Raw genomic sequence first — 26291 nt, 5'->3', positions numbered from 1 at the left:
CCAAGGGTCATCTAGTCCAGCCCACTTATTCCCTACTCGTTTCCTGCCACCTAAATCTGGGAGCCTCTGGACACAGGCAGAATTCCTTTACCTCAACCAGCCTTTCTCAGCCTGTGGGCCCCCAGATGTTGTTGAACTACAACTCCCATCACCCCTAGCTAGCAAGGCCAGAGCTCAGGGATGATGGGAGTTGTAGTCCAACAACGGCTGGGGACCTAAGTTCATACCCTCCAACATTTCTCCGATGAAAATAGGGACATCCTATTCCATTATCATTAATTTTATTATACCCTGCCCATCTGACTGAGATGCCCCAGCCATTCTGGGCAGGTTCCAACATATATAAAAACATAATAAAACATTACACTTTTTATAAATAAATAAAAAACCCCTTCCCTATACAGGGCTACTTTCAGACGGCTCCAGGGTCAGACAACTCCATACCCTCTGATTAAAATAAGGACGTCCTAAGGAAATCAAATCAGAAACCAGGGTGGCCTTTGTAAATCCGGGATTGTCCCTGGGACACATGGAGGGTCTGTAAAGTTTGAAAAACACTGCAAAGGGTCAAGAAAACTCCAGCCTCATCCCCTTTTCCTCTCTCAAACTGAAACTTCAAAGCTGGGCTAATCTTGGCCCTAAACTGCTGCATTTTTCCCTTGGTCCACATGCTTCTTTTGTTGTTATATAGCAATAAGCAAGAAAGGCCAAGATCCTTTCGCCTGCGGCATTGCTGCCCTCCAATCTAGTTTTTCCTGTAATGCTCCACAGCCTCCCAACAATCTGCAGGTAAGTAATACCGTCTTGTGAATTCATGATGAAAAACACAGGAGGGGTCCCCAATGGCAGGTAACGAGATACCAAGTCACAGGAACAAAAATAAAAGTGCCATTGATGTAAACCATTTTTACCCCTTTTCTATGAATGGAAAATCTTGTTCCTCTAGCTTTGGTTTACATAGTGGCACTAGCTTGTATACACTCAGTGACCTTGGATTGTATTATTTTTAGCTTATTGTATTATATGTAGTTCATTGGGCTATTTTGTAAACGTTTACATCAATATCACTTTTACTTTTGCTAAACTGGGTTCCTGCAACTTGTGAATTTGTGGAGGAGACAGAATTTGGAGTGATTTTTTATTTTCTAGATGGGGAGTACACACAGCTCTGTCTATATGTTCAGCTGATGGCACAAGTCTTAAAGAGAGCCAAGCCATAGATCTATTTGACTGTCTGAGCCAATTTCATCAGACCAACTAACGTCTATATATCAGGATTAGATAATTGGCTTGCTGCTCTCCAAGCATGAAAAACTACTTCACACATTATAGTGAAGCTGGTTTTCTATCCGGTTATTAAGAGAAGATGCTCATTAAAAAGCCAAAACATTCTGATATTTAAATTTTTTATTGTTTTCTCATCAAAATTTCTCTTTGTAGAAGGATGGCAATGCTGCTCAGTGCATATTACATGAAGAAAGACATACCTCTCAAATGTCTAACCTGATAATAGGAGACAGCACTATGTCTAAAAATAAGCAAGATCACCACCACAATGCTGTCCACACAATTAATACACAGAAAATACACTACTATTAAATATAACAGAGTTGGCGCCCAACTGAAGAGTAGCCAGTAATTTCACAATGAAAAATAACAGTACAACAGGGGAGAAGAGAACTCATTTGCTATAATACATGATTGGAAGGATCACTAAATGAGTCATCTATTTGACAGCTACAACTGTTCCACTGTCAATGTAAAGAATTTCCAAAGGAATTTCAGGGATTTGAGAGCATAAATATCTGTGTCATGCAGAAGTCGTGCTTCAACATCCTTGAAAGACCTGGAAAAACGTTCAGACATTTAAAACTTGGACCAGGATTCAAATAACTGGGCACAAGTACTTCACAATCACTTTGTACATGTCCCTCTTCTCCTCTTGAATCTCAGGACAAAAATGCTTTTGAAGTTACAATAGGGATGTAACCGTCAAGATCACCCTCGGGCTTAGTTTTAAATTTTAAGTCGGTATCACATTATTTTTAAGAAACAGAACCCATTCATCGCCTATGCTTCTGTAGTCTGATGCCCTGATAACTACAATCTGTTCGTCAACTCCTTTGTTTTATGATGCCAGCACATGAAGGAGGACATGATGCAGCTTCCCTACCAATGGCCAGAGTTCTCTCAGTAGAAAGATGCAGCAAAGAGCTTCCATTCAACTCTCTTACTTGCAGCGGGAGACCAATACATACTCACTGCCTTTATCTCTATCCAGATGCCCCTCACCCTCCCAAGATGCTGGGGAGGTGAGTGATGTCTAGATGCGTACGCAGGGGTTCACTGTGGAGCATGCATGTCTATGAACCAGTCAGGGAAGGAAAGAAGAAAGCTCCACTGAGTTGTGCCAGCAGAAAGCTATATTAAGAGTGGAATGAAGGTGTTCAGGTGACTATATCACTTGGCTAGACTTGGCTAGTTTGCATGACTGCACAGTGTGAGAGCACAGACAGAGACATCTGAGTATCGTACTAACGAGTCACCAGCAAAGCACCACTCCAAAAGAATTGGGTCTACAAAATACGGTTATTTATGGTTAATGGAAAAGACAATTAAGAGGTATGCAACAAATATAAATATTGTATGGTACGTGTAATATACTCTAACAGAACTACAATTATGATTAACATTTATTAATGCATAAACCGGAACATTGACAGGACCACTATAAAACCTTCATAGTCAAAGATCTGCAAGGTAGCCAAGCTTTGACTGTATATCAATACAATAATTGATCTGTTAGGTAAGTTATTACCTACAGTGAAAAGTTTCAATCTACATTTGAAAAGCCTTTTTATACCATGTATAAAATAAATTAAAAAGGGAAGCAGAAATTCTCCTTTTATACTTTGCAAACATAGTGGGTGCAATCCACTGAGTAGTTCTCCTGTACCTGTCACGGTGACAATGAAAGGGAGCTGGACAAGAGCACTACCATTCATTTCTATGTGGCCTGTGCAGGAGATCTTCTGGCCGAGTTGTGCCCATAATCAGTAGTTACATGGGTGTCCCTTTTACCTCCCCTTTGGTAAAACATATAAAGAGTTGACTTCATAGTTTTTCAAAGTGTATAATACATATAAACAGAAAGATTTCAAAATGGGATTTTTTTTAAAAGTGGATTTTAAATGTCAGACGTCTTCCACTTCCCATTGAGAAATTAAGTTTCCCCCTCCTCATTTGGAGTGTCAACAATAAAAACTTGCAAAATATTTGTACAATGAGCATAAACTTCCAAAATAATAAAAAAGTTCCCCTTATTAAAAGCTATCCCAATACTATTGGCATTATCACATTTTCAGCTGTCTATGGAAACAAGCAACCCATTAATCAGCTGCTAAGTGCTTCTCCCTTCAGCTCTTTATACTTCACTTCCAAAATCCCATATCCATGTACACATTTGCTAATAAACAGCACATGCCAGCTATATCTAAGCACTTTCTATTTATTTCAAAAGGGGGTGAGTGTTGAGCACATGCTTCACTCCTACTGAGTTCAATAGGACATGTGAACAATCCTATGCGCACTTGCTCGGGAGTAAGCCCTATTGAACTCAGTGGGACTTACTTCAAAAAATACCTGTGCACGATAGGGCTTCAAAAACACTTCCATATGACTGGACTGTGACCTCCATTTGCTGCCAGTTTGGTTACACGATTGTACATTGTAGCTTAAAAATAATTCATGGTCAAAAGATCGATTTCATATTTAAACGCAGTTATGTTCTTCAAAAAAACAGAAAAAAAGAAAAACACAGATTTAAACGTCACATTTAAGCATTCTGATCCCCACATTAAAGTAAAGCATTAAACTAAAACAGCATCAACAATTAATAACATTTAAATCAAGCAAGACGTTAGAAGTTGAACGTGAAAGGAGAGGAAAAGTGACTACAGAGTATCCTACACCTAGAGTCCCTCTGTGGAAAGAGTACATTCGCTTTATTGCCCGTTCTTGCTGTTGGATGGATGGCCACTGAATGACACAAGATGCCGATAGTTCTCTTTCCAGCTCTTTTCACCACTGTTGCCAGCTGAAGTCGTCGTTGCTGCCAAATACCAAGAAAAACCCTAGGATGGTAGCAAAGATGACTGTGTTTCCTGTGAGGACAAGCGCACAGGCTCCCCAGCGAATCTATGGTCGAGGGGGAAAGGAGTGTTACATGGCATATACAAAGAAGCAAACAAACACATACACATTATGCTACCTATAGAGCTGCAACCAACGTAATCACTCTGTGAATGGAAGAAGCTCCTTCCGTTCACAGAGTGATTACATTGGATGCAAGCCGCTTCTTACATTTATAATATTTGCTTATATGTGGAACCCATTGTTCCTAGGAGCCCAGAGGGTTCCCAGGTGGCTTCCCAAATAGATCCTGTTTAGGGCCAAATCCTATTTGTTTCAACAGTTTTATGTGCCTGATACCATAATCTGGGCTCTATATCTGCCAGATGCTCTTACAAATAATCTTTTGACCTGTTCTATGCTTCTCACTTTTTAAACAAACAGAACACCACAGTGAAACACATGTTCAAAAGAAGGAATTACTAACCAGTAGTGCTCTGGCAAACACAATTGGGAGCCCAAATGCTGAGACAACAATGCCCGTCGTAAGAAATATGGCAAGTTCCTTGCAGGCATTACTTGTAGCATCTGTGTCTTCGACGACTCTTCTTGCTATGCAGTATGGAATTGGAGAAAGGGTGTAGAAGAACAGGACAAAGAGTGGCCAATATTCGCTACAAGAAAAGAAAGCAAATAACATTTTACAGGTATTCTTCCTCTTGTCCTCAGAGTATCTTTAGATAAAGTAAGTCTGCCTTTACAATACACAGCAAAACACAATAAAACAGCCACACCCATATATAAGCAATGTAATAATTCATGATAATGCAAATAAAAGTCATGTTCAAAGACAGCTGGGGAAAATACAAGTCCAGCTAAACATCTAATTGAAGGCTTGGTGCCCTTTGGGATAGGAGGGACCATTTTTTTAGGGCCAGATGAGATACATGGTAAGAAAGCTTAGGCACTACCGATTTACATCAGCCCAGGTGTGTTTGATGCTTAGACCTAATATGACAGTTTTTGAAATAATCTCTTAACATTGGTATCTCCACCTTAAGGAGAACAAATTTATTAAGAATATAAGCAACTATTCAACTGAAGTAACAAAATTGATGCATTGAAGAGAGTGGAATAGAAAGTCATATCATTTGTTTCAATTTATAGTTCAGGCTGTTACCCAAAGCTATATTGTAGGGCAGATTGAAGATGTGAAGTCACTCTGTTTATTGCTTTAGGACTCTTCAGAAGAATAAACTTTTTGGATTACAACCTGAGAGGCTTTCTATCTCCAAGTCTATTCACGATTCCGAGATAAGTCAATGTGGTGCTCCTCAGATATTGCTGGACTCCAACTCCCATAAACTCCAGCCAGTACGGCAAAAAGGCAGAAATAATGGGATAGTCCGGCAGCGCCGGGAGGTCAAATTGGCTAACCCTGAACTATCCAATATGGATTACAATGAACAGAGCACCTTTGTAGCTGCAAATTACAACTAGAATTTCATCACATAGCTAGAGTCTATGCTTAGTTGGCAGATGTTGGGAAGGGCTATGGCAGAAGACCCTGGTTTCAATCTCTGGCATTGACAGACAGGTCTGGAAGACAGTCTGAAACGCTAAAGAGTCTGCAGTTAATGCTGATGTTACTGACTTTGTAGACTAATTGTCTGATTTGACATAAGACCATAGCTTGTTTCTTTTTCTTGCTCAAAAGTATCAACAGGGGTGCTAGTGATTTGCCAGAATTGGTGTTGGTTTTGTTTGCTTATTTAAACCCAATAGCTATGAAGTAAGAAAAGAGAGTTAGAAATTAAAAAGGAAACTAAGACAACAGCAAACAAGAATATGCTTTTGAAAATGCATTACTTGTACTGCGGAAGGGCACAACCAAGCATCAGGAACATTAGTCCAACAGCTCCCCCAAAGGACAGGCTAATCAAAGCTGTAAAGACAGACATAAAACTGTATCAGTCCTCCAAAATATTTGATCAGTTTTTCCCCTCTACTAACAAGAACTGCGGGCAGAAGGGAGACCAGAGTACTGCTTCTATTCCTCTCATCAATAGCCTTCTCATTCAGTCACTTTGAATATACCATACAATAGCAAAGATGCAACTCCAGCTTGGGAAAAAAGTAAGAGGGGGGCAATACAAAATAGTGTAGACGGCCCCCTTTCCAAAAATTACATCTATATAAGCTGTGAACTGCTTTGACAGCTCCTGGTAGAACGTTCTTTATGAAAATAATACAAGTAATGCATTATGTGAGATGAAAAACAGTTATATTTACACTTTATAAATTTGATGCTGATAATTGGGGATCTCATGACTGTTCTGTTGTATTTAAGTACTGCTGGTGAGAACCCAATTTTATGCTGGGTTGCTGCTGATTTCACGGAAAGGAAGGACATCAGTAAATAAATTACTAAATGATATTGACTTAACTGTTAAGACTGCAAAAGTGTTAGCATTTATATAGCCTTTTATGACTGTTCATAGCACTTCGCAAAAATTACATCTGTCATTCCTACAACATCTCTTTAAGGTAGATGAATATTATTTTCTCCATACTTCAGACTGGGACTGACACGGAGACAAAGTAGCTTACCTAAGTATACCCAGCAAGTTCAAGACAAAAGCAAAATCCTATGTACTTACATAAGATGAAGTCTCATTTTTGAACTCAAAAAGGCTTACTTTTGTGTTAATTTATATAAGTTTGTGTATTAAGGTATCAGCACTTCCCTGTTGTCTGGCCCAGTAAAGGTAAAGGTAAAGGGACCCCTGACCATTAGGTCCAGTCGTGACTGATTCTGGGGTTGCGGCGCTCATCTCGCTTTATTGGCCGAGGGAGCCAGCGTACGGGTCATGTGGCCATCGCCCAGCCCTTCCCGGCTAGCTTTTATAAGCCAGGATGGGCAAGGATCAAGGAGATAGGTGGCTGGTTTCACTCGTCCAAGCAGCCTGTCCACATCCTCGGAGGTAACAGATTGGAATTGATCCCACGCAATTTGACTAGACAGGACTCTAGCACTCTCCTGCCCCGGCCCTGCTCCCACGGTGGCGTCTACCTCTTCCCACAGCGCCACCCGCGTCCCTTCTGCCCCAGTATCACTGACCAAATCAGTGACATTTCTCTTAAAGCCACTCCACTTTCTTTTATTCTTGCTTGCAATGTACCAAATCTCCTTCCTATTTACCAAACTTAGCCCAGCCTCCTTCCAAGTATGTATGCATATTGCTATTTAAAGGTGTAAGATTAACATTGTGAACCACTTCAAGATGAGAGACAAATAAGAAATGTGTCAAATAAACAGTTATTTCGATGCACAGAAGCTTCATCTTCTTCCTTTGCATCTGGTAACTTTTACTGTAGACTCAATAGGTTGCAAGATCAAGTTTACTGGAATGGATTCAGTGCTTCTCAAACCAGCTGTTGTTGTATACAACTCCTATCATCCCTAGCTATCACCTCTAGCTTGCAGGTCCGGGATGATGGGAGTTGTAGCCCAACCACAGCTAGGAGTCTGAGAAACATTGGCAAACCTATGTGTGTTACTTAATCAGAAAATTCTTCCAAGCTAAATGGTACTGAATTCCAGAAGAAGCTGCATAGTCTAATGCAACAAAACCATCAAAAAGTCATTTCCCTCCTCAGACTAACCAATTCATTGTGACAGGATCTTTAGTGGGAGAGACCAGGTTCATCGTTTATGCTGCAATAAATGTGTAGCTGCAATCTTACATGCACTTATTTGGCAGCCCCACTGCACTCAGCGGGGCATTGCATCTGCCTGGAAAGGCACAGGATCACAATGTTTATTGCATTTTAAGGTACCACAAAGCTTGGCTGATAAGAGTTTAGCCATGCCCATTCCCACGAGTGTGCATCGGGTTGCGGTCCAAAGGTTTGCAGAGCCCAGGATTTCATTTTGCATGGCAACTGGGATACCTTCGGAGAGCTGACAAGAAGGGCAATACAGTGGTACCTCGGGTTAAGTACTTAATTCGTTCTGGAGGTCCGTTCTTAACCTGAAGCACCACTTTAGCTAATGGGGCCTCCTGTTGCTGCCGCGCCGCCGGAGCCCGATTTCTGTTCTTATCATGAAGCAAAGTTCTTAACCTGAAGCACTATTTCTGGGTTAGCAGAGTCTGTAACCTGAAGCGTATGTAACCCGAGGTACCACTGTAACAATAATAATAATTTTGTGTTTTTTTTATATTGCACTTTTATGTTGTGAACATACGCATGAGAAGGGCAGTATACAAATTTAACAATTAACAGTAACATTAAGATGTCATCCCTTCCCTGTTCTTCCCCAGTACCTGGCTCTGGGGGAAGTGGGGGGGGGATACTATCTCTGCACATGCTCTGGAGCTGCATCTCCTACACCCGCTAACTCGAAAAGTTAAAACTCCTGTGAGACGGGCCTTGCTTCCGGCAACAACCCTGGGCTCGCCTTGCGACCCGGCCCATGCCTAGGGATGTCGGAAACGGACGTGACGGGTGGGGAGCGCCAACCCCACACAGGCCTCCAAATGTGGGTCCAGGGATTGGGGGCAGCAGAGAAAGAGACAAACGAGACACTCTCTCCGTTTGCGCGCTTTTCTAGCCAAGCGGCGCATCCTCACAGGCGGGGAAGGCGCACGTTGCCATGGAAACAACGCGGTCCCTCTTCTCCCCCCCCCCTCGCCAGAAGACGTCACCGCCAGGGCAGAGGGGCGACGTCCTTTCCCGGGCCTGGCACGGAAGACCCCCCCCCCCGCCCCGCCTTGCTCCCAGGCCCTTTCCATGCCACCCCTCAGAACCGCCACAGCGGCGCTACCTTTGATGCCGGCCATGATGCTGCTGTTATTGTCGCGCACAGGCCGCTCCCAGCCAACCACAGAGCGGGAGGAAGACGGCCAGACGGAACCCGGAAGTGACCGCTCTTTCAGAGCAGAGGAGGACTTCGGGAGGGCAGAAGCCGGGATGGCACCGTAGACTTTGAAATGGGTAGATGGACACGCAGGGCGCAACTTGCAGGTTCTGTAGGGCGTTTGACCTGCTGCTTCCTCCAGGGCGGAAATAAGACACGTCTATAGGAACAGGGATTTTAGGGCAAGATGGGATCGGGTGGCACTTCGGCTCATCCAACGAAAGCGAGAATGAAAGAGAGGAGGAGAAGGGACTTTTGATTGCAAATCTAAACCGGCTTCAGCTCAGTCTCCTTCTTAAAATATTAACGGAGGACAGTCACTCTCTCCCAAATGCAGCTCCATCCACCTTGTAATATAGAGATAAGAGAATTGAAGTAGCGTTAATTTTCACGTAAAATAAGAACTGAGCTAGAAACAGCGTGAACTCCTGACAGGTGGTGTTTGTGCCCAATAATACCTATTACAATTGTTGGTGGTGGTGTTTGTGCCCAATAATACCTATTACACTTGAATATTCTAGATTCGTCTATTGCGTAGGCAGCTTTCACTTGGGGTAATGTGTTTTTTTGAATGGCTTCGACCATGAACCTGGAAGTCCCGCCCCCCTCCCCCCCCGCCGATAATAAAATATGTTACCCACCTGCTTATATTCTTATTTCTTTGATTGAATGTATTTGGAGGTGGGCAACCCTTGAACCTCATGGGAAATACTGTTCTGTCATGTATGATTTAGTTGAGATCCCTGCATTGCAGGGGGTTGGACTAGATGACCCCTGGGGTCCCTTCCAACTCTACAACTTTATGATTTGAAAGGTAAAGATGATACGGAGGGATCTCTTAAGAGCAGGGAATGATGCAGTCCTGCTACAGAGACACCAAAAGGGAATGGAATTTATGCAACCTTTTGTCCTGCCTATTTTTTATACCTTTTCCCTCCAACCTCATTACTTCCCTTCATCACCATTCAACATGCTCATAGGCTGGTTCTTCTTACTAATTTGATAGTTTACGCAGGTTTCTGTGAGACCACGTTAAAACTGTTTGTATAACACTTAACTTTGCAATTTCATAGTTGCGTGTGCAACAAGATGCAAATGATAAAATCATTTAAATTGTACCAGTGTCTGAGCTTATTTTTGGAAACCGCACCATGATTCAAGGTAAATGATCAATCCACCAAGTCCAGAAAGCATACAGAGATTCCCTGGCCTAGGACATTCACAACAGCTCTCAACAAATATATGTGTATAATTATTGTGGGGGTTTTTTTAAGGTGGCGCTGTGTATGCTCTATAAAGCAAATGGAAGGCATAGCGTGTTGTAAATCTGCACAGATTAATACAATTGAATGTGTGTGGGAGTGGGGAATAAAAGGTCAAATATCCATGGCACTGGAAAAATCATTTTGTTGCAATTACTTAATATAAAGGAGCCAACAACTTTTACTATAATGTCAAGTAAATGTCGAAGGGAGAGGGTGGTGCTGTGCTAATAAAACACTGAACCTTTTGGACTTGCTGATCAGAAGGTCAGCGGTTCAAATCCGCATGATGGGGTGACGGTCCCTGCTCCTGCCAACCTAGCAGTTCAAAAGCACAGCAGTGGAAGTAGATAAATATGTACCGCTGTAGCAGGAAGGTAAACGGCGTTTCCGTGCGCTCTGATTTCCGTCATGGTGTCCCATTGTGCCAGAAGCAGTTTAGTCATGCTGGGCACATGACCCGGAAAGCGGTAGGTGGAGAAACGTTGGCCTGAAGTGAGATGAGTGCCACACCCCATAGTCACCTTTGACTGGACTTAACCATCCAGGGGTTACACTACCCATAGATCAAGCTGCTGCTAAAAGGTCAGGTTCTTTTTAAAAAACCTCCACTGTTCACAACCTTAACTGAATCATATAGTGCATTGCACAGCTGAGTAATAGATTGCATCATATATGTCTGTTGTGCTTCCTTCATGGATTTGTGCAAGTATAGCCCTGCCTACAACAGCTCAAGACACATTGTGCTTGAATGTGTGTAAGGTGCCACAAGACTCCAGCTTGCTTGCCAGCAAATAACCACAATAATAATCTACTATTACTGGGGAACTTTTCCCGTGTCCGGTCCCCTGTTCCTCAAACTTGGGTCGCCGGCTGTCGATGGACTACAACACCCATCACTCGTGACGATTGGTCCTGCTAGAAAGGGATCATGGGAGTTGTAGTCCAAAAACAGTTGGGGACCCTGTAAGCGGCCTTTGTTGACACTGACTCACCGGAAGAGACGATACACTCTAATGTACACCCAGCACAAGCCCATTGGTTCCCGGCTGCTGCTTGCTTTGACCCGCCTCCCATAGCCAGCAGAGCCAATGAGAGGAGATGAGCTTCTCCATCCAGCGAATAGGATTGCCGGGCGACGATCGGAATGGCCAATCATCCCATCGCCTTGTCGGACGACCCTCCAGTCGCGAAAGGCGGGCGACAAAACCCCGCCCCCTCCTCCGACTGCGAGGCGGTTAAAACGCCGTTGCGCCGTCGAGAAGGTTCGATCCTTGAAGAAGGCAGGAGTCGTCAGCCGGCGAGGGAACCAATCAGAGACGCGGAGAGCGCCGACGCCACAGCCGCTGAGAGAGAAGGCTCGTCGGCGGAGGCGCCGCGATGGTGGCGCCGCTGAGGCTGCCGCTGCTCCTGCCGCTGTTGGTGGTGCTGACGGGGAGCGGGCTGGCGTGGGGCTGGGCCCAGCAGGGTAAGGCCAGGCCGGAGCGGCGGGCAGGCGGGGAAGGGGGAAGGGCCACAGTATCCTGTCAGAGGCTACTGTCGTCGGTCTTGACAGGGAAATGGGGCCTCCAGGTGCAGGAGCAGTTTACCTCAGAAACGCTTTCGGTGCGGGAGGGCGGCTCTCTCGGCGCCCTGCTTGCTTGGCAGGCAGAAGTGGGGCCGGCCAGCCGAAGGTGTCTCTTCTTGGCATGTCGGGGCGTCCAAAGGTGACACCCCTTTCCGCCTAAGCGGGCGTTTATAATTTGAATTTGATGCCTGAGCTTGCCTCTCCATCCCCTTTTCCCTCCTGTGACTGGCGGAGGGTGTGGTTGTAAGCCTGAGGCATGGGCTGTGTTGCTTTTGTTGAGAAATGCATTGGATTGCAGAGAGCTGGGACCAGATGCCGTTTTACAATGTGTTGAATTAGGGGTTCCAGTTACAGATAGGTAGCCGTGTTGGTCTGCCATAGGCAAAATAAAAAAATTCCTTCCAGTAGCACCTTAAAGACCAACTAAGTTAGTTCTTGGTATGAGCTTCCGTGTGCATGCATATCTGAAGAAGTGTGCATGCACACGAAAGCTCATACCAAGAACTAACTTAGTTGGTCTTTAAGGTGCTACTGGAAGGAATTTTTTTATTTTGAATTAGGGGGTTATTGGGTTGTTTGCGTTTTATTTTTATGATGTATTTTATGTTTTTATATTGCAGTTTTATCTTGTGAAATATTTGGGTCCTGTAGGTATGGGGCAGTATACAAATTTAGTAGTAATAATAAATGGCCCACAGAACCCCTTCAACTCAACAGTACTGTGATTCTATAAATTAATGAATTAATAAATGAAAGATGCAGGCTCCAAGGCAGTTTGTCTCTGAATATGACTGGGGTTTTTGGGGTGTGGGTGGGAGAGAGAAATAAACAGGAGAGCAGTTGTCTTTTTGTAAGAGTTCCAGAATCATCTGACTGGTCACTAAGTGAATATTTGGTGTGATCCAACAAGTGTCTTTTCATATTCTCAGTAATCGTGGTGACAACATGGAAACCTTCTGTTCAGCAGCAGTATCTCTCCGCATACTAATCACTAGTCAGGCCAGGGGGAAGCTGTAGCCTTCAAAGGCATCTTATGAATAAGGTAGTGGGCTAATTGAACCTCAATGTAACAGCCCAATGCTGTGAATTTCATGGACTTTGGACTTCAGATCCAATGTGCTGCAGTTCGGTGGGCTTTATTTGCATGTAATTGTAGATAGGACTGTAAATTAAATGGGACCTCCATGTCCAAACACTATATATATTTGATTATTATTATGCTGGGCAAATAGAAAATAAGAGACATACAGTATCTTGCTTACTGAGATTTCAGAAGCACCTGGCTGAAGGATATTGGAAACAAAATACTTGACAATATGGAACAACCTTTCTCAAACTTGGTTCCCCAGATGTTGTTGAACCTTTCTCAAACTTGGTTCCCCAGATGTTGTTGGACTACAACTCCCATCACCCCTAGTTACCAGGACAAGTGGTCCAGGATGATGGGTGTTGGTAGTCCGACAACAATTGGGGACCCAAGTTTGAGGAAAGGCAGATATGGGGTATTGGCCTGATCCAACAAGGCAGTGCTTTCCTGTCCTCCAGTAATTATGCATCAGCATATACGTAGAGCATAAGAAAAGAAAATCCTTTTTTCTGTGCTTAGTTTTCAGACACTAGAGAGCTTTGTAATATTATTTGTTAACTCAGTATTTGGGATTGTCAGAGACAGCTGGAAAATATTGGGGAAATGGTAACAGGAATTATTCTACTGAGAAGTTATCTGTTGGCTTTTAGTGATTATCCTGGATTTTTTTAAAAAAAACAGAAAAGTGTGCATTCCTATTTTTGTCTAGTGTTTCTCAATCTATTTTTGTACTCACACATTCTTCCAGATAAAGTTTTGTTGCGAGAAATCCAAGCCCTGACACTCTACCCAGGCAGGTTTACAAATTATCGACGGACATCTCCAGTTCCCCAGTTGCATTGTACTGGCGGCTCAGCTGGATGTGCAGCGTACACACCAGAGGTCGTCCAGTGTTACAACAAAGGCTGGGATGGCTACGATGTACAGGTATAGTTACTTGGGAATCTGTATAAATTAATTAATCCTGGTGTTGGGGTGAGAAAATGCTGTATGTTCCCTTGATAAGGCATACAAAGGAATATTCCCTTGATAGGGCAAAATGGACAGGACTTAGGGAGGATGAGCCATTGATGCTTCCATTTGCAGCCAGATGTAGGAGGTAAAAAACAGATTGAGAGAAGCTAGCTCCTCTACAAAGTGGGTCCATATTACTTTCAAGAGAAATTTGGAGACCCAGTCAGTGTTCCGGTGCTATTAAAGAGTACTTCTGTTTGACAGTCTTCCCCAAGCCACTTTGTGAATCCTGTTAAGTGGGTAAAGACATGTTTCCCTCATTAATGGGACTCTGAAAATACCAGCTTTTAGAAAAGCTGAATTGTAATAAAAATTCCCTGAACAAGATTGTTGACCAACCTGCTTCCTCAGTCACAAGAATGAATTAGTAGAATATTTTGCGGTCTTCAACAACAAGTAGACTGACGATTCTGATCTGAATGTTTTATGAGTAAACTCCATAAGGATAATTCTTTATTGCATTGCATTCTTTAAAGTAATTATATTTTTAATCCTGGAAGATTGAACTCATTAGGCCAAAAATACAGTAGTTACTGCATATAATAAAGTCAATTACTGTTTTTGTTTTCTTTTTTTGTAATTGGACAATGCATTGTGCCAAGTCATTAGGAAATAGAGACGTATTGTAGTTCCTTACCAAAGGGATGTGACTTCTAAAGGGCATATTCATTTCTGGCTCACTTTTTTTTATCTCAGACAGGGAAGAAGCTGACACAGAATGTTTGAGATCCATGCTACTTCACTCTGACACTCCCTCTGCCAACTTTTGTTTAAAACTTTAAAGATTAAAAATAATAAAAATGACATGCTGTTTTAATCTTTTGAGGATATATGCATCCTATTAAATTTTAAAATCCCTAGGGATAAACAAAAAGTACTATATATATATGCAGTCAAACAGTTGGCATTGACAGCTACAGAACTCAGAGAATACATGTTTAAAGTCTTATTACAAGGAATGTGGTCCAAATTTATTAATTATTTAGTGTTACTTTCTTGTGAAATTCCTTTTGAGAACTTGCTCCCAATCTGCAGGAAACAGAAATGCTGTGTATGTTACACTGTTTTTAAATAACATTATTGGTGAGATCCACGGTCATGTGACCAGAAGTCCTCTCATATGACAGGACTTCTCCTTCTCTCCCTGTATGCTCAGTCAGATCTCCATAAGGTCATCTAGCATACATTTAAGGGGCAGGGAGGGGGAGTCCATGGATATCTAGTCCACTTGTGGACAGACACAATTTGGTATCTGTAGTTTATTTTATTCTACTTAAAAGGAAGCAAAAATAACAAATGATTTTTCCTTTTTCAGTGGGAGTGTAAAGCACACATGGATATTTCATATCGCTTTGGAAAAATCGAAGTAAGCTGTGAAGGCTACGATTACCCGGATGACCCTTACATATTAAAAGGATCATGTGGCTTGGAGTACACATTAGAATTAACCAAGGAAGGACAGCAGAAAGCAAATTCCTTTGGTGGGAGTTACTATTCCACAACATCTCATGATTCATTAGGCTCAGGTGCTGGAGTGATCCTCTTAATATTATTTGTTGGCCTTGTTTACGGCGTCTACAAGCTATTCCTCTGTGACAACCGGCCACAACATGGTTTCTCTCATGGTGATGGTTATCCAGGAACCTATGGGCAGGATAATCAAACTCCCCCTGCACCAGGATTTAAATCGGACTTTACACCTCCTCCAGGATTTAAATCCCAATTCACAGGTAAAGTTCTCTCTTGTATATGACAATAGGAACACAGGCATTGAGAGATCTTGTCCAAAGCTGGACAGTAAATAGTACTGCATTGTAGAATTTTGTTCATTTCTTGTTCTCAGTCCTCACTAAGGTCTGTAAAAGACATTATTATATTCTGTAGAACTTCATTCTTATGACAGTTCCTTCTACTCTTGATTTGACATTTTATTCTAAACCAAAAGGGTGGGAAACAGTAATCCCATGAGAGGGTAAGAGGATATGAAATAGAGTATGCCACCCATGTGGGCCTGAGCTCTCATCTTCTACCAGTCTGCAGTGCAGAAGGAGATCAGCATGGATGCTTCATTGCTTGTAGGTGTGGTTTGCTTTCTGTAGATAAACTTTTCTATACCCTCTTAGTTACTACCTCTATATTTATAACTATTTGTGGCAAGATGTAATGCTGGTAGTGATGCAGGTATATTATGTTTTCACTGTACTGTCTTTCAAATCTCAAGTCAATGAAATGGAGTAGAGTAACCTCAGAAGGTCAAAGAATGATTAAGAATGACTACATTGCATCTTGGAAATAATAAACACAAGGTTTTATTAGCAGATCCTGAATCAATAAAAAGAAGGCATTAAACAAACTGGGAAGCTTGTTGGTAGTACCTATTCTGCTAATATTGCAGGTTCCATTGTACTACAGTAGTAGTAGTAGTAGTAATAATACCCTGTCCACCTGGCTGGGCTGCCCCAAAACATCAAACATTAAAAGCAGCTTATTAGGAAGTAACCCCCAGTGGCATCTCCGGATCTACTTTTAAATAAACATATTTGAGATCAGGCTGTTAGAAATTTTAAAAGACCCTTCAGTTTCTAGCAATGGGGACCCAGTGTTGGCTGACATAGCAGCGCTTTCTTTCTTTATTTGGAGTCTCTTATTAACTGTAGCATCATAATGATTTGCATGTATGAATTAACATCAGATGAATTGCCTTCATATTACCCATTGTGAATCTGGAAGCATTACGTAACAGTATTTGAGTGTGCATGTGTGAACTGTTAGTGTAGTTCCCCTTCATTCCTTCAGAGTTTTTAAGCAGGCCTTGATTCAACGTCTGAAATCATTCAAGAGCATGCCTTGATCTTGAGTGACTTTCCAAAGCAAATAGCCCTCTGGTATCTTTTCTTCAACATAACAGCACTGCTTCTGTTTCAAAGATTGTTTAATCTAAATCCATATAATTTTATTTGGATTAAGGTGATGCTGGTGGCTCGTATTCTGGTTCAAATTCGAACTCCGGGCCAGGATTTTGGACTGGGTTAGGTGCTGGAGGGCTACTGGGATACCTGGCAGGCAACCAAAGGTAAGCTCTAAGACTACCTTGTTTTCTCTTGGCAACAATACTTTCTAGGCCTGGTGGGTGATATATTTACATAAAATGTGTGAGAGGTGAAAGGAATTGGCTTTCCCAAGGACAAGAAACCAAAGTGAGAGATTGTCTTCTACATGCAACATCCAATAATTTATCCATTCAATTTTTAAAGTTTTGATTAACCATCCTTTAATTAGGGGAATAACTGGAACTTTCTGATGTATAGCTAAAACAATCATAGCTGCAATCAGTATATTCAAAATCAATCACGAGCCCTAACATCTATAGTAAAATTAATCCCTAACGTAAGGCTAAAAACTTCCAGAATCTGTTTTTATTCAATTTGGAATATATATTTTCCAGAGATGCATAAAATCTGCAGTATTTATATTGCATTTCCAGCATTTGATATGATACGATTTGTAATGTTTGTAATATTTTATTAAGCATGCTACACCTTCAAAAGGGAAAAATGCTTTAAAGTTCTGAGAAATATTTATCTCGTACTTGAAGTGCTGCATCTCTGTACATAGTGATCCAGCCTGTAGTCACTTGGAGACTTTATTATAGTAGCCATGAAGGAGTTAAGTTGTGTGCAAAGTATTCTTCAGGGCCACAGCCTGGAAACTAGATTGGCCACCAGAGAATGCAGAAATCGGCTATCCTTCATACAGTGCTCTTTTAATTAGGCTCCTTGCTTTGCAGTTGCATAACATTGCGTCATTCAGTGAAGAAATTCCTGCTAGCCTGTTTATAGTAAAGCAGCCGCTTCAAGAGAACTGAGGTGTTAAATGGTGGTCTTTGCTTTCAAATAACAGAATATTTCAAATATTAAAAATTCTTAAATTGTTTTTTGCATATTATCTTTTGTTTTGGGGAGTTCTAAAAAACAAAAAGGAGAGGTGTACATTTGAAAATAAATTCTGTGTACATTGCGGGAGCCTTTGGCTATGTGCAATAAAACTGACTGACTGAGATTTTAAAATAAATATAAAATAATCCAAAGGTCAAGTTACTATAAATCGTATTTAAGCTGGTCTTCCTTCTTTCTAACATATTTGTCTTGCATTCCTGTGGCCTGCCTATTCCAATATACAACTACTGTACAGTAATGTTTCTCCAGTTTCGTTTGTTATGAACTGGGCTTCGTTTGTTATGAACTAGCTACTTTCCATTACCAGATCCAGGTATAATTCTATTAATTACTTATTTGATCTCCAGCTCCTCTTAGCTCATCTTACATTCCAGAGTAACAGCTTATCAGTGTTCAGTTATCAATGCAAAACACAGCCAAGATCCCAGCCCATGTAAATCAGAGGAAAAAGGAAGTTGATGACAACTCAGTAACCATGTTAAGACTTTCTTTAAAAAAAAAAAAGGCTTAAGATTCTTACTTAAGTGAGTTTGCAACAATTTGTTTTGGCATTTTCCTGCAGTGTTTAGTTATTTTTAGTATTTGCCAAGAACTCACTGAGCACAGCCTTCTAGTCTGCTTTTGTATAGACACTTTATTTCTTAGGCTCTTAGGTAATACTATTATTTACACTGGCTGTGTGACCTTGGTTTTGCACTGAATCTAAAAGACTTCTGAGTATTTGATGCTGTTGTTTATATCTCTGCAACCTATTGTGGTGGTTCTGCCTTGATTAACATGTTAAGAGACTAGATAAAATCCCAAAGCTACTCATGGGAATTACTGTCTTCTGGCAAGATTAACCCTGTTCTGTGCAGGCAACAGGTTCCTCTAAGCTGAAGCTAAGTTTGTTTCTTTGGACAGTTTTTATTAAGAGTTACATTGGTGGATTTAGGGGTGTTCATCAACTTCCTGTGTTTGAAAATTAACAATAAATTGCTCAGTACCATCCTTGGCAATCTTGTTCTTTGTTAAATTGAAGTGTATTATTTTAATGGAACCATAGGAAAGTTTACTTGTAATCTGTTGCTGTTAGGAACTAGAAAGCTGCTTTATATGTCAGACCTACCTCTGTATTCTCAACACTGAAAAGTAGCATATCTCTAGGGTTTGAGGCAGGGTTCTCTCCCAGCCCTACCTCGGGGTGCTGGATATAGAATCTGCCACTGTGCTATGGCTCTTTCCAAAATTACTGAATATCCACTTGCATATATGAATGTGTTTTTCCTATAGTGACCTTTTTAAAAGAAAGGGGTGGTTTCTGGGTTCACAGTGCCTTTGTTGCTGGTGAGGAGTTTCACATTATATGACCTTCCACTTTTAAAAAAACCAGACTCCTTATAATTTTCTTTCAAACTTTAATAAAATCTATAGGGTGAAAATATTTTACCTTCACACTTCTATACTAGCTTATCTGTTTCTTCAAGCATTTATATTACTACTGCTATTGCATGTGGTGGGGAAATGACATTTTTTACTAAAATAGTTTAATCGATTTCTCCCCACCACAGGTCATCTACGTATAACCGATATTCACCTTACCATAATACGTGGGCTGGTCCAACTGCTCCACCTCCTACATTTGGTGCTTCAAACAGCTCTTCAACGTCTTATTCAGGGACAAAGTCCACCTCAGGTAAGTTATAAGCCATGTTATCTTTATTTTCCTGGTGCACCTCAGGGGCGGTGACTTTAATCACTTCACTGCACTCCAGAGAAATTGATTGCATTTAATTCCTGTTTAATTTTAATTTTGTTTTTTCATGATATTTTTATTTTATTTGCATTATAAATTCAGTTACACATTTTAACATTCTTAGCAATACATTCCAAATTATTGTTTTCAATACTATATGTGTAAATCTCTATGTTTATATATTTTCCTTATTCCTATCCGTGACTTCCCTCCACCACTTTACAGCTTCTTTTGTTTTTGTTTCTTTTTGTATTGTGTATATTGCTTCTGTTTCCCCCATAAGACGTCTGTCAATATTTTAGCTTTACAAAAGTTAGTCAATGCATATCGATAAATTTGTTTTGGAACAATGTTTTGTCATATATTCTTCCACACATTCCCATTCTGTAATATAATTCCTGTTTAAATCTTTGGGGGTAGATAAGTGACAAGTCATCTGCCTCACTTTTCATAGGATTTAGGCTTAGTTTTCACCAAGCTGATAAACCTGTATGGACTGTACAACATAATGTAGGAGAAGGCACACATAATTTAATACTCTCCCATATTACTGCCTCGCATCAGGCATATAGAAAATTTGTATATTAAAATATGCGAGTAGAACAGCTTTCCACCTGTTTTCAAAAGGTCTTGTCTTATGTGTACAATATTTACTCAAATGGAGTTCTATTAAACATTGTAATAATGAGAGAGGATACACCCACACACCACACAACACATTTGTAGTAATGTTTAATTGTTTATTGGTGGTGGTTGGTGTGTGTGTGTGTGTGTGTGTGTATATTTTCCTTGCCTTTTTCCTCTGACAGTGACTTAAGGCCACTTACAGATAAAATAAGAACAGTTAAAACAAAGGGTGGTGGTGGGGAATAATTTAAAAACAAGTAAACATTAATAGAATTTATGTATATAATACAAAATTATTTCTTCAATCGATTCTCAAAAGTATTTCCCATTGACTGATCATCTTTCTCTTTCTCTCTTAGGTTTTGGAGGCACAAAAAGGAGATAAAGTTCCTGATCTGCTTGAGTGTGTGAATAAAAACAACTTTCCAGCAATTCTTTAAAATTCTTTCCAATAATTTTGAAACCTGTTTTAGGCTTGGCTTTGTAAAAGTTCATCTTTGGATTCAGTTACACATATGTGTATTCAAGTTTGAACTTTAATATATAGTTTTAGATTTCAGGAGTTGTTTTGGATAATTGCTTAGAATAGAAAAACAAGAAGCGGACACAAATTCTTTCTGAATTAAGTCCCCGGGAAAACAATGGTACATTTCTGAGTAAACCATAATTTACAATGGGCAACATTTTTTAAAAAAAAACAACAAAAAATAAAAATAAAGAGCATGAAGAAATACTATTACAGCAGGTTGAAAGCAGCATGAAGATGACTCTTCTCAATAAACTTGTTCCAAAATGTTACAAAAAATACCCATTTCCCCGTAAACCATAATCATAGTAACTATTGTACCAAATTTTCTCTATCCATTCAGATATAGTAAGAGATATGCTTTTCCCCCTCCCCAATTTTTAGCTGTTATAATTATATCATTTTACGGAAAAACATCTTTTAGATTCGTTCCTTCCAAATAAAAATGTACTTTAGTGGGACCAAAAGTTCTTAGTTGCAGAAGCATCTGAATTTCTTGACGAGCTTGTAACAGAACCCCCCATCAGTCAACCTTGAAACAAGGGACAGATTTCAAAGTAGCCCCCACTGTAGGGGGGGGGAGGATAGAGAAGGGTGGGTGAGAGAGAGAAGCACCTTTCTGGATAGTTACCTTTATACCTGATAAGTAAAAAACAGAAGTGAAAGTTTGAGAATTCGAGTTTGCTTTCTGGGGATAATAACATGGAAATAACAATGGGGATAATAACTAGGAAATGGCATATCTACATCTTTGAAAAAACTGCTTTAACTTGTTTTTATTTGATTTTGGGGTGAAAACACAAGAATAGACATGCATGGGGTTTTAAAAGTAAGTCAGTCTTATTTGGTTTGCATTCAACTTAGTCATAGTTTGAGTAGACCCATTGAAATCAGTGGATTCAATTGGCTACAACCCATTGAGTTCAGGAGCTTGTTTCCGGGTATAAATATAATTGCAGACCTTGACCCTAACCAGTTCTGGTCATAGGCCACTAGTACATAGAATCACAGAACTGTAGAGTTGGAAGAGGTCCCAAGGGTCATCTAGCCCAACCCCCTGCAATGCAAGAATCTCATTAGTTGTACACAGTAATATATCATCAAATGACATATCCAGCCAATTCACGAAAATGAGCACCATAATGTGGATTTCATCAACATCAGGTCCTTGTCCTACCCACACGATGCTGACACAAAGCCCTACACTAGGACTAGACAACAGAACGAAAGAACAATCTCTCCCCCACTCCCTTTTCCCCTCAACCGCAAGATGTCTATGACAAAAATGTATTTCACTAAAGGCAAATGAACTGTGAAAAAGACTTATGAATGCAAAGTGGAGACAATAGGTGTACCTTTCCCTGTTTTTCCGTTTGTTTTGTAACCAAAAAAAAAAAAAAACTTTAATAAAAACTAGTTTTAAAAAATCAGGTCCTTGTGCAGAATAGAACTTCCCTTTACGTTATCTCCCTTGCTGCATCAGAGGGCTATCTTTTCATATGGTAGAATTTGGGTGCCATAATAGACTTTGTACATGTGTTCATTGATATCTTCATGCCCTTCATTCTGCTGAATGTTATATGTTACTAGTTCCTTGTACACAACCTTTTATACTTATTGAGAGTACAGTTGTGACTGTTGTCTTGGTTCTCCCTCCTCTCCTGTGAGGGGGAGAAAAACCCCAAATGTTTGCATTGTAAAAATCTTCATACTTTGGATTTAAGACTGTGTCAAAGTAACTGATTTCTTCATTTAGTAACTCCTTTAACACTGGAGACAATGGGTAATGGAATAGGTATATGAAATCATAAGAAGTGGATTAATTTAACTGAAAAATCCAGTGTCCTGCATTAAGTTGACAGCCATTCTTTCTGTATAGATTTGATAGTTGTGATCTTCTGGATGGTTGTTTATAAACTCCTTTCCTATATGGAAAAGAATAATGTATTGAATGGAGATAGTGGAACTGGGTTGTTTTGCACATAATGTTAAGTCAAAGGTTGGCTTAGTGTGAATGAGCAAACATGCAGGTACACAGCAAAAAAATGCAGCCGATTTGCTTCTCCCCTGGTCCTGCTGTTGCTGTACTACCCAGAACTGAGCCATGGTTGGGTTTAGCATTACTGATAATCTAATCCACTCTGCATTTTTTCCATTGATCAGACATCTAACATGTAACAGTAAAAAGAATGGGTTTGGAACTCTGCGTCTGTATTGTTGCCTTTTATTCAGCAGTTTCCATGCTCTCTTTTTGCTGTATGTTTAACTCAGTAAATAAGCACAGTTGACAAATAATAAGCAGCAAACGTTGAAATAAAATGCAGAACTAATGTTAATATGTGCAAAGCGAAAACTGAGTAAAGGAAATAATTACTTTTTCACTACAGAATTTTGAACATGTGGGGAGAGGGCCTGGAGCTTTATTGAGGAAGTCAGGCCCTCACAGGCTCTCCTTTTGCTTCTGTCCTGTGTATCTTCACATACTCATGGGGCCCAGACTGGTGGTTACTGACATGGAATGAGACATTGGGGTTTTAGCAGATACCTCTGTTAAGATGTTGACCCAGGGTGTGGCAGATGTGCAAAAGGTGAATTCCAAGCTAGGGTTCATTAGGAAAGGGATTGAAAACTAGCACTATTCTAATGCCTCAGCTGCAAGAAATCATGTCTTTCCCCTATCAGTCTCTACAGCAGGCGCTGTAACTCTCCAACGGTTTGACTTCTCCCCAGAAGGTGCACTCTTTCATTATCTCATGAGACAGATGGATGCCAGCCAAACACAATTCTATGAGACCATACTCGAATTACCTTTTACAGTTCTGGTCTGTCTCCATGAAAGGCAACTTCACAGATATTTTCGTATTTACCATGATGAGGCCACTCTCAAGTTTCTCTTTGCAGTGGCTATGATTTACCTTAGTACCAAAGTAGCTGCATCGTTCTACAGTTAGCATTTGAGATCCTTTATTTCTAACATATAGAAAAGAGGAAGAGAATGCAAGGACTGCCTTCTTTCTCCACTTCTTCCTTGGTCTGGTCTACATTTAAGCCCTATTCTGGTAAACCAGTCTAGCTGAAACATACAATGGTTTAGATCCTAAGATACTTGAATGGAAGGAAGTTCATTGGGGGAAAGTTTCTTGTTCCTGGAGTCACCCACACATCTAAAGTCTGTGGAATTGTCCCCAATTCGAGCTATTTATTTAAATAGGGATTGTGCAAGAGAACCTTCTTGTGAATTGGGTCTTGTGTTAATTCATATATGGGATACAGTGGTACCTCGCAAGACGAATGCCTCGGAAGACGAAAAACTCGCAAGACGAAAGAGTTTTTCGTTTTTTTGAGTTGCTTCGCAAGACGAATTTCCCTATGGGCTTGCTTCGCAAGACGGAAACATCTTGCAAGTTTGTTTCCTTTTTCTTAAAACCGCTTGAAGAGGTGCAGTTGCGACTTGACCGTGCTTCGCAAGACGAAAAATTTGCAAGACGAAAAAACTCGCAGAACGAATTAATTTCGTCTTGCGAGGCACCACTGTACTATGTTGAATCTGTGCCTAGGGCACCAGTGTATTGCCAACCAGCCCTACCTGTTGCACAATCAAAGTCCCAGGAAATTACAGAGTGTGCCTCCAGGGGTGAAGCCAAATTGCTGCGTTAGCAGCATAAAGTGACCTCTCTGGGGCAGTGTGTACGGAGGTCCCAGGCTGCCCAAGCTGCAATACCTCACTGATGTGGTCCAGAGGAAAGCAGAGCACCAGCTTGGCTGCAGGAGTTACCAGAAGGAGGCATACAAGGCACCATCCAATCATCTTAGGGACTCCATGTTGGATTTGTGTAGGGTTTACTCCTTAGCCTTTTCTTCTGAAGACATCCCGCAAGTCAGTGAAGGGTTAGGATAAGAGTTTTCCTTCTAGATAGGCTACTTTCCTAGGTTGATGAGCCCCATCTGTTACTCACTTCTCGGTACAGCACATGCAGAAACTGTCTTACTGACCATTGGACACAATATTGGTTTTGCCTGCTCAATCCACTGGAGCCTGTCTTCGCATGCATCATCGAAATGGTAATTGCCATCCATATAGCACACACACTGATGCAAATCAGTTGCTTCCTTCAAGCAAGTACAGCTCAGTTGGGAACTTGCCTGACAGGATCTCCTGCCTTCCTGAGGCAATAGCCTAAGGGTTGCTTTCATGTGCTATTGTCCCTGGTTCAAATCCTCTTCTTGCCATGAACTCACTACTAGGTGGCCTTGGGAGAGCCAATTTTCTCCCAGCAGCTGCCCCTCATCCACAATATGAGGCTCATGGTATTAGACAAGTTTCAAGGGCAGTAAGGAATACTGAAATCTATATTTTTGAAAGTGGATGTTTTCTGCCCCACCACTTCCACCTCAGGAACAAGTTTGGAGATGATCTCTTGAGAGGTCAAACTTGGCATAAGGGTTCCCCAGATGGGAGAAGTGGTTTTCATCCATGTTTGGATGCCAGGTACAATTTTCAATCAATAAAGGTAAAGGTAAAGGTACCCCTGCCCGAACGGGCCAGTCTTGACAGACTGTGGGGTTTGTGCGCCCATCTCACATTTATTGGCCGGGGGCCAGCGCTGTCCGGGGACACTTCCGGGTCACGTGGCCAGCGTGACATCGCTGCTCTGGCGAGCCAGAGCCGCACACGGAACGCCGTTTACCTTCCCGCTGGTAAGCAGTACCTATTTATCTACTTGCCCCCGGGGGGTGCTTTCGAACTGCTAGGTTGGCAGGCGCTGGGACCGAACAGCGGGAGCGCACCCCGCCGCGGGGATTCGAACCGCCGACCTTTCGATCGGCAAGCCCTAGGCGTTGAGGCTTTAGCCCACAGCGCCACCCGCGTCCCAATAATCAATCAATCAATACGGCATACCAAAACATGACTTTGGATTGATTTTACCCAATATTGGGTTTGATGGGTCCAAATTCTCAAATTGCACTATTCATTTTAAAATCACATTTTTTTTTGTTTCAAAAAATACCCAGGCAGCATTGGGCATTCCTCACTAGTAACATATATGAAGCTCTTTGACAATTTTTTTAAACAAAATAATAAATTTGCAATGTACATTTCTAGTATTTGCTGTCAGTATGCAAGGAGTAGCTTGGGAGTGTAAAAGTGAAGTGTGTGTCGCAATTTTAAATTCGTAAAATGCCAGAAGCAAATAATCTGAGCACCTGATTATCAAAACTCATCAAATCTCTCACATGAGGTGACAAGTTCCATACAGTGAGACACTTAATATCAGAATCAACATACACTGTGTAAGTCCTAGCACTCTAATAGGCTTAAAATGAAATTATTATACATCCTACCAAGGAACTGGGGACAAGACACATGGCTCTCCCCTCCCCCTCTATTTTAGCTTCACAACAACCTTGCAACACAGTTTAGGCTAAGAGACAATGATTAGCCCAAGGCCATCTAGTATCATCCA

At 41.2% G+C, this 26291-nt stretch overlaps 2 protein-coding genes across 4 annotated transcripts; one reads left to right on the top strand and one right to left on the bottom strand.

Moving 5' to 3' along the window:
• Positions 1-1389: 1389 nt before the first annotated feature.
• LEPROTL1 (leptin receptor overlapping transcript like 1) lies at positions 1390-11406 on the bottom strand. 3 transcript variants are annotated; one of them, XM_082205281.1, is made up of 4 exons: positions 11310-11406; positions 6001-6076; positions 4619-4805; positions 1390-4197 (listed from the first exon to the last, which is right to left on the bottom strand). In XM_082205281.1, the coding sequence occupies exons 1-4, from the start codon at positions 11389-11391 to the stop codon at positions 4081-4083; spliced, it is 462 nt and encodes a 153-aa protein (XP_082061407.1). In that variant the 5' UTR covers positions 11392-11406; the 3' UTR covers positions 1390-4080. The 3 variants fall into 3 exon arrangements, with proteins under 3 accessions (XP_082061407.1, XP_082061409.1, XP_082061408.1); XM_082205283.1 differs by lacking the exon at positions 11310-11406 and adding an exon at positions 8960-9107; XM_082205282.1 differs by lacking the exon at positions 11310-11406 and adding an exon at positions 8460-8789.
• A 131-nt stretch (positions 11407-11537) lies between these two features.
• On the top strand, positions 11538-22256 carry SARAF (store-operated calcium entry associated regulatory factor). The gene is made up of 6 exons (XM_082205152.1): positions 11538-11782; positions 13717-13895; positions 15298-15712; positions 16950-17055; positions 19489-19613; positions 20660-22256. Exons 1-6 carry the CDS (start codon positions 11695-11697, stop codon positions 20683-20685), a joined length of 939 nt encoding a protein of 312 aa, XP_082061278.1. The 5' UTR covers positions 11538-11694; the 3' UTR covers positions 20686-22256.
• The last annotated feature ends 4035 nt before the right edge of the window (positions 22257-26291 follow it).

Source organism: Podarcis vaucheri, assembly GCF_965113315.1.
Source record: "Podarcis vaucheri genome assembly, chromosome: 17".
In the NCBI taxonomy this organism is placed as follows: domain Eukaryota; kingdom Metazoa; phylum Chordata; class Lepidosauria; order Squamata; family Lacertidae; genus Podarcis; species Podarcis vaucheri.
Note: the sequence above shows the minus strand (reverse complement) of the source record. Positions and strands in the feature narration are given on the sequence as shown.